The sequence below is a fragment of the Asparagus officinalis genome, chromosome 10, assembly GCF_001876935.1.
Source record: "Asparagus officinalis chromosome 10, Aspof.V1, whole genome shotgun sequence".
NCBI lineage: Eukaryota > Viridiplantae > Streptophyta > Magnoliopsida > Asparagales > Asparagaceae > Asparagus > Asparagus officinalis.
In genome coordinates this window covers 23,657,456-23,674,269 of record NC_033803.1, presented here as the reverse complement: position 1 = coordinate 23,674,269, position 16,814 = coordinate 23,657,456, and the positions used below count along the sequence as shown (strand labels likewise).

The 16,814-nt window shown below is 36.3% G+C and overlaps 1 protein-coding gene and 1 long non-coding RNA gene across 4 annotated transcripts in view; one reads left to right on the top strand and one right to left on the bottom strand.

The window, feature by feature from the left end:
• Nucleotides 1–16,312, top strand: part of LOC109824967 (protein EXECUTER 1, chloroplastic) — a 23,410-nt gene extending 7,098 nt beyond the window's left edge. The window contains exons 5-12 of one of the 3 annotated variants that reach the window (XM_020391618.1): nt 3,636–3,714; nt 4,051–4,752; nt 6,017–6,140; nt 6,264–6,433; nt 13,494–13,568; nt 13,649–13,741; nt 13,894–14,037; nt 15,778–16,312. In XM_020391618.1, coding sequence (XP_020247207.1) covers nt 3,636–3,714; nt 4,051–4,752; nt 6,017–6,140; nt 6,264–6,433; nt 13,494–13,568; nt 13,649–13,741; nt 13,894–13,986 — 1,336 coding nt within the window. In that variant the 3' untranslated portion in view covers nt 13,987–14,037; nt 15,778–16,312. Of the gene's footprint in view, nt 1–3,635; nt 3,715–4,050; nt 4,753–6,016; nt 6,141–6,263; nt 6,434–13,493; nt 13,569–13,648; nt 13,742–13,893; nt 14,038–15,704 lie in introns of all 3 variants that reach the window. The other 2 variants (XM_020391617.1, XM_020391616.1) reach the window with 2 other exon arrangements.
• On the bottom strand, nt 1,328–3,335 carry LOC109824969. Its single transcript, XR_002242861.1, has 3 exons — nt 3,280–3,335; nt 2,756–3,166; nt 1,328–1,485 (listed from the first exon to the last, which is right to left on the bottom strand). It is a non-coding gene; the product is annotated as an uncharacterized LOC109824969 (long non-coding RNA).

The window sequence follows — 16,814 nt, the reverse complement described above, 5'->3', positions numbered from 1 at the left end:
GTTTTAATACATTATATACACTATTTTATATAGTAAACTATGTAATAATATAAAATAATATTATAATATATGTGTGGAATAGGTCAAACAAGCTTTAACAAAACAAACTCACCATAGTGTTTGGGAAATCTTATTTGAGAAAAAGACACCATGATGTTGTGTTTTATAAGAAAAACACCACAAAAGAATCATCATGGTGTCCAAACATACTCTTAGACGCTGGAATAATCATTGTCTGTCAAATTAGCTGTGGGATTTGCCTAGCATCTTCTGCTTGCTGAGTGAGCTTTTGTCTCTTGAAAATACAATTATATTATCTTCCATATACCGAGAAATGATTTTTCGGATGCATCCTGTCATGAGGCGCTTACATGTGAAGTGAAATCGTCTAAAGAAAAGTCAGCAAGTTTAAGTGAGAAATCTATAATGATATGGTTGAGTATCCAAGCCTTGGATGGCATATGACACTAGTAGAAAAATGGGCATCCTTGACGGACTTTCCCATCAGGGATGTCAAATTTCCCGTCAGGGATATGTATCCTTGACGGCGTCCCGTCAAGGATACGTCGTCAGAAAAAGTCCCGTCAGGGAAGAAACATCCCTGACGGGCCGCTGTCAGTAATAAGAATTACTGACGGCATCTTCCCTGACGGCTCCCGCCGTCAGGGATGTTGAAATATCACTGACGGCCGTCCCGTCGGGGATGTGCATAACATCCCTGACGGGAATGCCGTCAGGGATAAACATCCCTGACGGCATGCCCGTCAGGGATTTTCATAACATCCCTGACGGGCATGCCGTCAGGGATAAACATCCTTGACGGCATGCCCGTCAGGGATGTTTATAATCACCAAAAAAAAATTGTACAAAAAGTATCCATTTACATATGCATCTGCAAGTCCTAAATCAGCTTGTGTAGCAATCTGTAAACATGACGAGTGCTAGTAAGTTGCCACACTAATATCAGATGCAAATTCATAATTGTTGCTGATTTATGCCAAATGATTGAGGACTTATACAAGAAGTTACACTTAAAAAAAATTACAGAAAGGGGGGAAAACCTTCCAGTAGAACAAAGGAGTGTGAACTTTCAAGATGGATTTCATGTGACTTTTCGTGTTGATTCCTTCAAAAACAAAAATTGTACCTCCTTCTTCTAGCAACCTGCACAAATTAAGTTCTCATGCTCTTTTATTTGTTAATTTAATTTTGTAAAATTTAAGCAAAAAGCACCATACCTTTAGGTGAAAGTACTATAGTTTCACAATGTTTTATTGGGATGACATGAATTTACTCCTTTTTTAGTTGCTGGAACACTATCAATTTACTCATCTTTTGCCCTGAATTTTTTTCAAGCTCAAGTGAAGCTTTTGATGCTGCCACTGAAGGAACAGGATGACTTGTCCTCCATTTAAGTTCAGTATGCTTAGGAGTACAGGGAGGATTGAGAGTCACAAGTAAAGGAGGTTCAGTTGGACCAAGATTCTACAAAACACAAACGAAATTCAATTAACTAAATTGTACTGTGTATGTGGACGCTAATTATGCATCCATCATATATCTCTTCTGAATTATCTACCAATAACACGTGACAAGCCTGCCACCATAAACCAAAAGTTTCAAGACAAGTATATCGAAGTATTTTTATTGTGTCATGCATATGCAAGCAAATGAACTCAAGTATATGTACACAAGGAAAGGTATAAATGCACATTATATGAGGAAATTAGCAATAACCATATCCATCTGGTCGTTGTCTAACCCATGTTTGTTTATGCGTGATGCAGTTTTTGTAGATGTATCAAGCCTGTTATGCTATTGCTTCTAATTAGCATATTCATTTATCATCGTTGTACATGAAACAAAAAGATACATGGAGCTAAACTAGTTGCCTCCATAAGCAGTTTTCACCTTTTAGTCTTCTTCCATAGGAACTTCTGGGAAATTCCATTTGTCTTCTTCAATTTTTTTACAGATAACAGAGACTGGAGAAGGTACGCTTGTCAAGGAAAAGGAGCTTTTCATTTTAGCGTTTTACAAATGACACAATTAAAACAATTGCGACCGTAAAATTACTTGAACTCCATGATGGAGGTCAACATTCATAATGGAAGATCAAATGAGAGAAAAGAAATTCTCCAATTTTTCATTCATGATAAGAGAATATCAGACTGTCAGAAATAACATGACAAGCTCATCTTATAAAATGGAAATACCTTGTATGAGCATGACAATTCTGGCTTGAACATAACAATAGGATTTTTGATTTTATGCTTCATGTGTATGTCCTTAGTTTTAATGATTGTCTAGAGCTCTGATACTTTGGTAGTAGATAATTTTCAACTTCATTGATAATATCTTTGTTATTGATGATACCAGACACCTAAGAAGAATTTACTTAATTAATGTTGAATCCTATCAATGACAATGAACCAACAGAATCACATGATATCGAGATGACAATAAAACTTCGTGCGCTAGTCGTCTAACTCCCAAACCCCCCCCCCCCGCCCCCCCCCCCCAAAAAAAAAAAAAAAAAAAAAAAGAAAAGAAAAAAACATCAAACACACACACACACAAGCCAGGGAAGATAGACCATATGTCAGAAGTTCTGCAAGTGAGAACTTACTGCACTGATCATTTATTTTATATACAAACTAAATGTGACCCTCAAGAGTATAATCTATCAAACCCTGATACAAAGAAAAACAACACCTACAAAGTTGTTAACATAATATAAAAGTAAAAGTCGCACCTTGAATCCCATTTTGTTGTCAAGACAAGCATGCCAGTCTGTTTTCATCTCTTTTAACGGAACTTGACCATGCGGCCTGAGATAAGCATTATGAGATACTTACAATTATATATCTAAAGAAAAGAAATAAGTATTCTTGATCCCATGGGCACACTGTTCCTTTCTATTATCTTTAGAAAATTGGCAGCAAATCACATTGTCACATTTCCCCGAAAACATGACTGAGTACAGGATACTACATGAATCCAACAACAACAACAATGATAATAATAGTTTACATTTTCTATCGATCTGTGATTAATTTACAAGCAAACAAACCTCATCAAGAATCTCGGCGGATGTGACTCCAGTCTCTTCTCTCAATTCTCTAATTGCAGCACCTCTTGGATCCTCCCCTTCATCTACACCGCCCTGGATAATAGATACACACAAAAAAAACATAAAATTGGTAATTTTAATTCTTTTCTTAAGATTAATCGTATATAAAAATATTTTGTACAGACACCTAGAGAAATCACAATCACCTGAGGCATTTGCCATGCGCCTGGGATATCAAGCCTCAACGCCGAAAAACCCTTTAANGATTTGGGAAAGGCGGGAAATTTTTAACGAGGGGAGGGGGAAAATTTCGCCAGCGAAATTTTTGGAACAACATCGCTGACGGGTTACCCGTCAGCGATGTTCATATCCCGTCAGCGATGTTTACATCGCTGACGGTATCGAAAAATTTGTGACGGCAACATCTCTGACGGTTAATTCATTTTTATACATCAAGCATTTGTGAATTCATTTTTATTTCATTTAGTTCATCCTGTGCCGTGTTGTTTGGCTTTTTTCTTATTGGGATTGTAAGAACTTTCTCGTTCACATTACATTGCAGGCAGCTAATCTCAGCTGGGCAAGGTTTCCCTCTATTTGAAATCTATTTCACTATAAAGGATGGAGAATACAAGAAACAGGTACCTTAGTGAGAAAAGCCGTTCATCTTCATCATGCAGTGGATATTAAGATTGTCCAATTCTTTTGCCAAATGTTTAACTGAATGAAGTCATCATAAAGTGCATGTGATGTAAAATGCTTTAGAACTTTAATATGTCTCAGTAAATGGGAGAATGCTGTTACTTCTTTGGATATCATCATTCATTTTTTCAGTATGCCATTGTAGAGATATGCTAGTTTGAATGCTTGCAATTTTTACTACATGCTGCCAACTTTTAGCTTTATATGAATAAATTGTAATAAAATGCGTTGTACAGTCGCGCATCTGCTTAATGAGAAATATGCATGCTCTTTAGGCTGTCTATTTGAAGAGGTGGAGCAGAAGTTCTGGATCTCCAAAGAAATCAATGCAAAAGTCAGAAGCTAGCAACTTAAGCCAATCAGACAGCTCGACTGATGAACAAGATATATATACTGACGTTATAAAAACCACTGAAGAGAAAGATGATGATTCTGATGTTGCTGACGGATTAGCGGGTATACAAAATGTTCTACGAGACATGATTCCTGGTGTGAAAGTCAAAGTCTTAAAAGTTGTATCACCAGGGAAGGTAGACAGAGATCTGATTGCTAAAGTTGTTGAACAAATTATGGAGGATGGAGATGAAAGCAGTGATGAAGAGTTAGAAGGTACAGAAATAGAAGAAGTTAAAGCAGATAGTGATATTGAAATTGAGGAGGTGGAAACAGATGCTGAAGATGTAGCTAGCGATGATACGGAAAACGAACACGAGATCTCAGTGAAATTTGTAATTGGTACTCTCATGCAAGAAATGTCATCAGACCTGCCTCCTAAAGACGTAGTTCGTGTGCCGGCTAATCTAGAGAAAAGGGATCGATTGTCATTTTCATTTTCCATAGAACAGGATGATAAGGAAACCAATATGAAAGGGAAGGTTCTGCAGAAAAGAGCTGCTGCACTTTCAGCACAACAGAGTTACAATGTCATGTCTGATCTTGCAAAAGTCTTCCGTAGTAAAGAGAAGGTACCCATGAGGGTGAGTTAATTTTATTTTACTTCTTTTTTTGTTAACTTTTCAAAGCTAATAAAAAAGTATCAAGAAATTCAGTAGGTCCATCTAATCAAGTTGTTGAGCTTTGTATTTATTCAAAGGCTAATCATGTTGATGTTGACTTGAGGGAATGTCCTTTCGTTTTTTTAAAGCAATTGTCCAAATTTAGTTTTTTCTGTGTGTTTAGAAAGAGTGATCATAAAACAGTATCTAAGCCGGAACAAACCTTACTGCATTAGTGCTGAATTAATACTGCAAGTCTGATGATGTAATTGATTGAGTTATCGTGTCTTGTGCAATTTAGAATACCAAACTCCTGCGGTCTGGATCTCGACTTTTTGTAGATCAAGGAACATACCTTGTTAATGAAAAATATAGAGTATACATACCATGTTAATGATAAATATAGAGTACTTTTAAAAAAGCTACATAAATTACTTTCTTTATGAGATATAATCTTTACTGTGTATTTTGTAGGATATAGCTTTATGATTTCATGCAAGAGAAAAGCCCATAGCAGGAAGTTAATCGGATTCAGTATGGTTTTTTATTATTCTCATGATATTCCAATCAGACACTGGATATAAATCATGTTACTTAATGGCTTTCATTAGATTTTCTTGTAACTCTTCCCTCATATATGTTTATCAAAATAATTCCTCTTCGTTGTCTTAAGACTTTCCCCATCATATTGGGTCAGTATGGCAGAGAAGTTTCCATGGAAGATTTGACAAGCTTTTACAAGCCTCTGTCGAACAGGCATCAACCCTCTCTTAGGTGAGGCAAACCTTGGAATCTAAAGTTCCAGTTGACATACTCTATACTTTTGTTGGATAGCTTGGTAGTAAAGTTTTAGGAACAGCTTGCAGTCTTTTCTTTTTAAAACTGTATTTATATCTGACCTCATTTTTGTACAAAAAGGCTTATGTGAGACCATCATGATCTTAGTTGGTGGTTTGTCAAGAAATAATATTACAATAGCTTTGTACTCTTATGCTGGAGATATGTCTAATAGACTGTAGGTATCCTTCATCATTTTTCATTTCATTTTTTATTATATTATAACACCTGATACATTTTGTTAAGTTCTTGGAAGTCATCCATGAGTTAAAGTTAAAACTTCTTTCAAGTGTATACTTTCTCTAGGAAAAGAATTACAAATTTTTGCTGCACTGGTCCAACACGTGCCTATTGTATATCTAAATAGTCATTCTTACTCGTGTATCAACATTATAATTTATTTATGCAGGTACTGAAAGATGTTGGAGAGTTGATAAGTCTGACCATGAATCAGAACCAAAATCATCAATTTTTGTCTGGATCAACAATCTTCAATCGTATTGAGATACCATCCACTTCAGATCCCCTTAATGGTATGTTGGTGTATAATACCACTAGTTCACTTTATACTTTTTGTAATTTTGTTATTTAACCTTGAGCTATTAAATTTTTGAGGAAACACACTAAAGTATATAAATGAGTATTTATTTTGGCAGGGCTGTATGTGGGTGCTCATGGAATGTACACATCTGAAATCCTTCATCTGAAACGCAAGTTTGGTCAGTGGAAAGAGGATGAGGCAAATACGAAGCACATGGACCTGGAGTTCTATGAGTATGTAGAAGCCTGTAAGTTGACAGGGAGTGCATCTGTTCCAGCTGGTCAGGTATTTATATTTCTCTCAAATTTTAGCACTTTTTATAGTGATGCTTTAAACACTTGGATTTTAGTGTTTGGACTTTACAATAATAACTTTCACAAGGCACCTTTTTATGTAGTTGCCTATATTTGCAATATACACTAACTGGTTTTATAGAAATCATGCTCCATTTTCCATTTTCCATTTTCCTTCATCAGACGTGAATGTATGATTAAAGTTTTTAGTGCATATATAATAATGCTCTAGTTCAGATTGATTTGTTCAGCATGATGTTGTAGGTGTATTTTGTTAACATTTTGTTCACTTTGATTTGGATATACTATCAATTTCGAGATAATAGACATCAACCCATTTAATTCCAACTACATTACTATGGATATCTTCTATATGTGTGAGAGCGCAATGTTTGTGCTTGTAGAGACCGTTGAGCCCATTCTGCTTTGTGAATAAGTCTTCCATTTTGTAGTGTTTATCACAGGTGATATTCACTGTTATAAATAGTGGTAAATAGCGGCGCAATAGCGATAGCGTCCCTTCCCGCTATGCTATCGCCTAATAGCGGTGACATATTGCGGAATATACGCTTTTCGCTCGTAAAAGCAGCCAATAGAATGCCATAGCGGTGAATAACGGGCAATTGCAGGTAAAATTCGCATATTGACCGCTATTTCAAAGCGGTTTTAGGTTTTTTTTTTTTAATTAAACACGACCCTGAACCATTGCATCCCACTACCTCCTGCGATTTCTGGCATATTCTCACCGCCTCCCACAACTTCCGACACCTCCTTCAGCACTTCCTCTCACCTCTCACCTCTCACCGTGAATCCCGCTACTACAGTCCAGTCACCGTTCAGCTTGTTTTCTCAAAGATGACGACTCTTTGACTCCTCCTGTCGTCTTCGATATTATGAGACGGTTACATATCTATTTTATGTTTAGGATCTCTTTAAATCATCAATACATACTTTTAGATTTTTCTTTAATTTTTCATATTGTTTTGAATATCTATACATATCTAAATTAGACCGCTATTTGACTTTGCGCTTTTTACCACTCTTTTACCGCAACAGCCCAAAATATAGCCTTAGCAATGCCTCACCGCTATGCAACGCTATCCGCTATCGATAACCTTGGTAAAATTCATCAGACTATATTGCAATCTGATGACTTGTTATATGAGGATGTCAGGAAATGTTGTTTCGTCACTTACATTACCATTATGACGCTCATTACCCGATTTAGATATATGGTTAACTGGACAGGGATATATTTGGTAAACATTTAAGAAGAAAGATTACAGTTGGAGATAGAGATATAAGGGAGAGTGCATGGGAATTAAACCTTATATATGGCAGGATTTGCAAGTGTAGACTAAAATGCTATATCTACTTGGTATTGTAGATCAAATAATTTATATTCATTGAACAGTTTATTTCAGACTCCAATAATCTGCCTTTTCCTGCCTTAAATGTGTTTTTGTTGTTCGCGCATCTGTTAACTTTACTAAACACAATAGGTTATTTCAATCTGCAATGCGAACACTTTCTTTTTACCTGTCGACTAAATTGTGAACTAAGATTCAGTTGGTACCTTAAAGCTGGGTAAAAAAATCAATTACAAAAAGGAATTTAGATTATTAGCCTTGTAGTGTGTAAACCCTCTTGCAATCCTGTAGGAGGGGCTGGTGTTCATATCTCACACTAATCATTTCTCCAAAAGAAAAGTCAAAAATTTCCTTGGATGTTTTATCTATTCTCTCTTTTTTGATTTACTATTTTGGTAATGGATGATGTCTACTTAGTCTTAGGCTTATTTACTTGAACATACTGAAATTTTTAGCTGCTGCATGAAGACATTATCTTCTCTTCTTATCTGGAAAAGTCAATTTGGCAGGTATCCACGACATCAATTTACATCTTTGATGAACTAAGTTTGTCTAGGACCTAGAATTAGGGGGGTGTAAGTGGATTGTATACGGTTCGGATATGACACTTATCATATACTTATCCGCTTTCTAAAACTGATACGGAAACGATTTTCCTTTGACAAGAAAAAGTCATAATCATATCTACAAAAAAGGAAAACAGATCCAGTTTGGATATTAAGGAAATGCAAATGACACAGCTGCGGATATGAATCAAATACTTGGCAAACAGATTTGGATCAGGTATAATTAGAATATCTTGCTCTATTTTCCCTCAAAGAGATAAAACATGACTTAAGATTAAAAATTACAATATATTGACTGCAATAACATTTTAAAATTAATATATGATGTCTAATACAACCAAGATAATTCAATTTTTAAATGGTAATAATCCAAGTGCATTACTCGAAGGACAGTTTTCTTGATTATCGTTAATAAAATAATTGGATTATATTATAACATAATATTGACCAAAAATAAAGTACATAATGCACAATTAATTTACTTCAATATAAGTACAATTCACATAATCTAGAAACAAATGCACACATCTGAAAACACAATTATCATCGAGAAAAAAACAATATCTATATCCGTATCCGAATCCATATGCAAATTCATATCCTTATCCGTATCCAAAACATTATCCAAATCAATATCCGAATTTATATCTGTATCCATATCCGAATTCAAATCCGTTCTATTCTGAATTCATATATCCATGTAAGTATCTAAAATTTTAGCCGATATTTGTATCCGACATGGTTCTTGGGAATGTGCATGTATGTACTTGGTAAGCGTCTGTGTCCCATGCACGTATGTCAGAGGACTGAATTTAAAGTACCTATGCATAAGATCCAAGTAATAGAATAACACTTCATCTCTCCCTAGAGTCATTAAGTGACCAAATATCTTCAATGTTGTCCCTGCTTATTGTTTACTTTAACCAAATATTTGAACTTTTACTTTGCATATGAGATCTATATGCATAGGATACAAATAATAAATTCCATATCTTTCTGAAGTCACTAAGTCGTAAAAAGCCCACATTTCTTCAAAATTGTCCAAGCTAATTATTTGTTGTGACAAGTAATCTTTGAATTCTTTACGTTGCATACATCATCAAAATTGTATATGGGAATCTCAAGCACTTTTTTGTGTTCCTTCTTAGCATTGTTTTAAATATCCCCGACATGGTCTGATATATTCCCCGATATATCCTTTTACAGGGCTTGCCGTAACCGATATGGTCTTTAAATATCCTTTACCATTTTTTGGCTATTTTGAGTGATAAATCCCCGATATGACCGATATATTAGCCGATATGTGGACCATTATATCTTTTTATATAGCTTGTTGCAAAATAATATACCGTGTTTGAAATTTTTGGGCGAGATATCAAGGCTTCCCCATTATATCAAATGACATTTTGCCCTAAAAAAAACAGATCGAATGTTGCAACGTTGCTTTGCACTTTTGTTTGTTTTAGAAGGTTGATTAGTGATCATAAGCATATATTATTCATATTTTGTATGCTTAAATTTTATTACATATGTTGAGATTATATTTTAATGCATTACACTATGTATGCAAACATTCATTATGACATTCCGATATTTACCACATATCCCCGATATTTCCCCGATATCCGTAATCCGATATGAATTTTGGCCATCCGATATTTCCCCGATATCCGATATTTAAAACCTCAAGTGCAGAGGTTAGTAATCATTGTCCACTTGTCCTACACACAGAAGACTATTATTTTAATAATGTAATCTCACAAAGATATAAGATATTTTCTTTTACTCGTCAGACTAGAAGCAAAAATATGTGGACCTTCTCCTATGAAACCCTTGGAAAATCAGTGGAATCAAACATCATTTCACTGTTCTTGAAAGTTAAAAAATATCCAAACAGGAGTACTAGAAGGATCAATAAGGGAAGAGAAGCATTTCTCTTGTGAAAAGGCTGAGCCTGTAGGGTTGTCAAATGGGTGGTTTTGGGTGGGTCATAAATGGATGGGCATGCTTATGCCCATTTGCCTATTTATGACACATTTAGCATTTGCTAAATGAGTCACTTCGCACCCACCCATGTATTAAATGGTGGTCCATGGGTGACCCAATAACCCATTTAGCTATGGTGCTATTATATATATAAAAGTTTCCCAGTCTATTTGCAAATTGGAGGGCATTCTTGTAAAATTTTGAGAAGCTATTTGCAAACTTTGAGGGTTTTCTGCAAATTTTTGGGGGGTCTTTTTACAAATTCACGATTCGACACAGTCGAACTTCGAAAACGACTGAAGATGCGGTCGAAAACGACTGAAGATGCGGTCGAAGGCGGTCGAGGCGGTCGAAGGCGGCTGAAGATGCCTCAAGAGAGAGAAGGCGGTCCTGTAGCCCTAGTTTTTTTTTCTTTTATCGACTCTTTTCTTTCACCGGCTTCGTATAAATTCTCTGAAAAACTTAGCAGCGGTCAAATGAGTTTGGGTTCTGTGAAAACCCAAACCCAATAAATCAAAACAATGCTTTAAACCGAAATCAAGGGATATCGGTCGATTTTTCAAAGGTGAAAAATCGGCCGACATGCCTGATTTTTCCCCGACATCTCCGATAAGTCTTCCAAAACCGATACACGACTCAAATAAACCTTACTCATATCGCTAGACCCCTCGATTCGACATATCGACCGACATGTCACTGGGATGGGCAATTGGGTTTGGGTTAGAGTTAGGATGTCACCCCCAGGCTGAGGGTAACATGATAGTGGTAAAGACCAATAGCCTACTTGCATCAGAAGCAACTTCGAGAATAGTTTCGTAAACCTCTAATCACCATTGTAAGACACAATTAATAAAAATAAGCATTTTAAATAAGCATTTTAAAACCATTTTAAGTTTCTTCCTTTGCAAGCATGTCATTGTTCTGAGTGGGATGATTGGGCAGTGCTAGCTAGCTAATTCTTTTATGTGACACTTCTTGCACCTTTTTTTTTTGTTTGTGTTGGGCAAAGACCGATCACTTTGGACTGGTGTGTGAAAATTGATGGTGGTAATTTGTTGATGTTTGGCATAAAGGTGGGTATAGTTTGATCACGTATCTAGACAAAATATTCGATCCTATAAATAATGGAGAGGTCCCTACCCCATATGATCAACAAAGAGCTTCGTCTCATCCTTAGCTATCTTGTTTTGCCATGTCATTGGAAACTGTAATCACCATTGTAACACAAACTTAATTAAAATAAGCATGCTACTATATTTTAGAACTAGTTTTAAATTTCTTCTTTTGCAAAGATTTCACCCTTCGGAGTGGGATAGTTGGACAATTCTAGCTAGCAAATCCTTTTTATGTGACACTCTTATCAACACTTTTTTTTTGTGTTGGTAAAAGACCCATTAATCCTGATTGCAAGGTTTTAAATATTGGATATCAGGGAAATATTGGATGGTCAAAATTCATATCAGATTGCGGAGATCGGGGAAATATCAGGGATATGTGGTGAATATCAGAATGTCATATCATGTGTTTGCATATATAGTATAATGCGCTAAAATGTAATCTCAACATACTTAATAAAATCTAAGCATGTAAAATATAAATAATACATGTTTAGGATCACTAATCAACCTTGTAAAACAAACAAAAATACAAATCAAGGTTGCAACATTTCATCTGATTTTTTAAATGCCAAAAAGTCTTTTGATATAATGGAAAAATCATGATATTTCACCCAAAATTGGCAAGTGCAGTATATTGTTTTGTGACAAGCTATATAAAAAGATATATCGCCCAACATATCAGACATATCGGGGATATATTTCCTAAAATAGCTAAAAAATGGTAAATGATATTTAGCGACCATATCGGTTGCGAAGAGCCTGTAAGAGGATATTTCGAGCGATATATCGGGCCATGTCGGGGATATTTAAAACAATTCCTAATTGGTTTGTGAAAATTGATGATGTAATTTGTTGATGCTTGGCATAAAGGTGGGTAAAGTTTGATCCCATATCTAGATAGAATATTAGTTTTCTCATTGGGTATTTTCAATCTTTCTTCTGCCTCTTCATGCTCCCCCCCCAAGTTGTTTTATCTTTGCTTTGATTAAGGTTATCAATAGCAGAGAATGCCGCATAGCGGTGAAGTACCGCTAAGACTATTTGCACCTATAGTGACAAATAGCGCATAGTCAAATAGTGTTGCTGATGGAGAGAGCTTTAGAGATGGTGTAGGTAGCACTGGAGATGGTGGATGTGCTGGAGGGAGTACCGGAGATGGTGGGGGCGGTGGAGGGAGCACCAGAGATGGGGAGGAAGTATCAGAGAGAGAGGGAGAGAACTGGCGGCTAGGGTTCTTTCTCTTTTGTGGTTGCGAATCAAAGACAGGACACACACAGAGAGAGAGAGAGAGAGAGAGAGGTGATAGGGTTTTAATGATAAAATGGGTCAGGTTTGGGTATGGGTCAGGTAAAATATAAAAGTTATTCATTAATGATATGTTTGGAAGTTCACTTAGGGAAGGGGAAGGAATGAGAAAAGTTCCCCTTCCTTCCCTTCCCCTTGATTACACCCCAATTTGGGGTGTAAGAATTTGGCTCAAATTTTCCTCCAATTCCCCTCCTCTATATTCCTAAATGGAACTCCCAAACAAGGTTAAAATTAGATTTCTCTTTCCTTCCCCCTCTCTACCCTCCATCCAAACATGGCATAAATAAAAGCATGTTTTAGTGATTAAAAGTGTCATTCAACGCTTCTAATTGGTAAAACCCGCTATGACACGCAATCATGAGTAAATAGTGGTTTTTGCCTCTATTTGCTACCCGCTTTCGCTGATAGCATAGCGGTATTTAATGACTGTCCAATCTTTCCTAAGCCGAAAAATGGTGCCAAAATCATTTGCAGATGCTATTTCACTCTGGTACCTAGCCTCATTCATGAATTAATTAAACTAACATACTTTAGTCTTGTTCAAATTGAGTAATTGAATATTGAATTTTAATGGTGGATTACCAACTGTTTTATTTTGATGTCTATTAACTCCATTTTGATTGTATTCTCTTCATTAATAGATGATAAAGCAGCTGACACAAATTTGTAAGTATCTCACTTGTTATATCATGATATTTACGCAGGTTGCTTTTCGTGCCAAAATTGGCAAGCAATATCAGTTGCCGCATAAGGGTATTATACCTGAGGAATTTGGCGTGGTAAAATGCCTTAGAAGAAAGTATAAAAATATTTACCCATTTGACATTGCACAGAGATGCTAATTTTTGTTTGTAATCAGATTGCTAGGTACAAGGGGCAAGGGAGGATTGCTGATCCTGGTTTCCGAAATCCTCGTTGGGTTGATGGGGAGCTTGTGATTCTTGATGGAAAGGTAAGCATGTTCTGTATATAAGATGTAATAGTCTTCTTTGAATAGGCTCATGCTTATGCACATGGAGTAATAGCCTTGTCCGAATGTGAGTGTGATCATAGAATCTTCATTGAACTTGTATTTATCACTGCGAGTTTGTTGCTCTTTCACAGTACATCAGAGGGGGTCCAGTTATCGGATTTGTTTATTGGGCTCCTGAATATCATTTCTTGATATTCTTCAACCGGTTGAGGCTTCCGGAGTAGATATCTTCTGGTCACAGATAGTTGAACGATGCATTGATTTCATAGTTGAAGGTAGTTTCTTTCTCCTATACATTCATTTGTTACTCTACTATTATTAAGGGCACTATGTTAAGCTGTTACAGAATTTGACACCAAATCACATAAACTGTTGTTTTCCGGACTCTTCTCAATGTTTAACGGTGCTATTTAAGTGGAGTCGTGTATTCTTACCACTGGCACGCCACCCCCCCCCCCCCCCAACAAATCGGGCAAACATACCCCCTCTTTAATGTTTTTTTTCTGCTCAGTGTTATCAAATGCGCGTATCTCATTGCACCCCATGTGCCCAGCAATGCGGGGCGGTGGTGAAGCGCCCCTCATTTGATGTGGTAGCGCCTTTTTGTGCCTCACAAGAGCTCTGCATGAGAACGCATTGCACAGCGCATATTCAAGGCATAGTCTCGTATATTTTTGTTCTTAAAACATTTCAATCAAGTCTTTACACTCTATAACCCATGTTCTAAAAAAAAAAAAAAAACCCATCATGCTTTTTTAGCAGCTCAATTGAGAGTTCTAACTCATTCTCGTTTGCTATCTGATGATGCTTTGATATTAGTCTTGCTTTGGCTTTTGATTAAAAAAACTATGGACTTCGCTACTATGTTGGGTGTGCTAGCATTATGGATGAAGACCTTATTTTGAAATTTGGTAGCTGATATTGTTTACCTTGGCATGTTTTTTATATGAAAATTCATAAACATGTTTTTTCGTGCTTGATTATCTATCTTGAAAAATTTTAAGTGCGGTGTGCGCCTTGCTTCGCTCGGGCGTGCGCATGACATTGCGCCTAGTGCATATGTGTGTAAAGGGACTTTGTGTCCTGTATTTTGCCCCGCGCATTAATAACACTTTACCTGCTTTCTTTGTCCCTTGAAAATGCTTCTTGTTACTTTCTATCAGCCTATTTCCAACTCCTTCAATGATAGTTTCATAGTAATCATAGACGAACACGCCTATGTATGTATGGCTGATGGCCTCACTGGTAGTGGTGTTATCTTCCGTTTGCTATGAACTTGATGTTTGAGATGTTAATCAATTTGTGTCATCAATTGTGAATTTTCAGATATAAACCGAAAATTAAATCTTAAGGGTCGTATCTTAACAAAGAACTGTGTAAGCAACTAAGAAGTTGCGCGTAGCATGGGTATCTATGATCTAATGTAAGCTGCACTAAGTTGGCAATTTCCTCTTGAAATATTGTTGCAGGAATTTGTTTCAATTTAGCACTTGGATTTATTTATTCCTCAGAGTTGGACTGTAATTTCCTTTAGATTAAAACAAACTTTTACTTCACTTACAAATTTTCTAGTCTTTTCTCACTAATCTAGAAGCTTTGTAGGATGGAAACTAGCGTTCAGGGTTATGTTAAAGTCCCTCTCTTTCCATAGTTTTCTTGACAAACAATTGGTATGAAGGAAGAAAGGGGTCGATATTAGCTGATAGTTGACTATGAAAGTTAATCAATTTATTTATGGCACTTAATGCTATACAATCAACCCCATTTTGATGGGAAAAGGCTCTGTGATGAAGATTTTCTTAGAAATATTGTTGCTCCCCAATTTGTAGGGAGATGTCATCTTTGATGTTTGGTATATTTTCAAAATTGCTCATTCATGCACGCACGGTCTAATATGATTAATACTGCACTGACTAATATGCCTAATACTGCCTTCTAACAGTACAGTTTCTGATGTGCGCGCACACACTTATATGACTAATACTGTCATCCTGACGTTATGGTTTCTGAGATAGATCAATGAAGCACAGAATCAGCTCATCTTAAACTGCTGGCTTACCAGAGAGACCATGGTTTGTGATATTTTGTGGTGGGGGATTTGAAACTTATTCAGCCCATGTTTTGTAGTTCCAAGAATCAAGTGCATGTGGAGTTGTTCTTTAAACTCCATGCAGTACGTCTATTGTATGGAAAGCTTGGTTTGAATGCATTTATTGGATCAGATCGCTCTCAGTTTATTTACAGTAACTGCACCGTACAAACTCAGAGGTTTCAGCGTTCCGCGTCATGTACAGTATCAGTGGACTTGCTGACTGCAGAAAGTTGTACATTGAGCTGGAAGAGGATGTTTTCATGCTAGCTATGAAGCTAATCTATATATATATATATATTCTAAATGGCTGAATTCTGTATAACGGGAGATTGTAGTAATATATGTATCTAGAATAGTTATCAATGGCTCACAGGTGTCCAAGTTTATTATTGTCATCAAGGGTTTCAAGTGTACTCATCTTATTTTTCTGGAATCCCGACTGTGCTTTAACTTTTATAGTTGTACACTATGAATATTTGGTAGACTAATCATAAGCCATGAACAGAAACACCAAATTTAGGTGGGGTATCGGGCAAGTTTAAGCATTGATCCCATTCTTTTCTCAAAACCTGCTTAATTCACCGCAGTTTTGAGCTAGCAGGCACAGTAGCAATCAACTGATTGAATGTGGCACATTGAGTTTGCTAAAGACAAATAAATCACAAAATCTGTGTACACAAATAGTAGGTATTTCACCCTCTGCTATCGAAGTGCATCTCCCTCTCCCTCTCTGGCTCTCGCTCTCTGCCTTTTTTAAAATTTTTTTGGGCAAAGTGCATCTTGTTACCCTCTTGATCCAGCCAGTATCAGATTATCTTGGATTTTCGCATATCCTCTTACTCTACTTTTTTGCTTTTTCATATTATTTTTCCTAATTAACCTTTATTGTTTTTGAGGAAACCTTTATGACCTCATGAACCAACTTAATTATACTTTTGGTATTGATTAAAGAACTGCAAA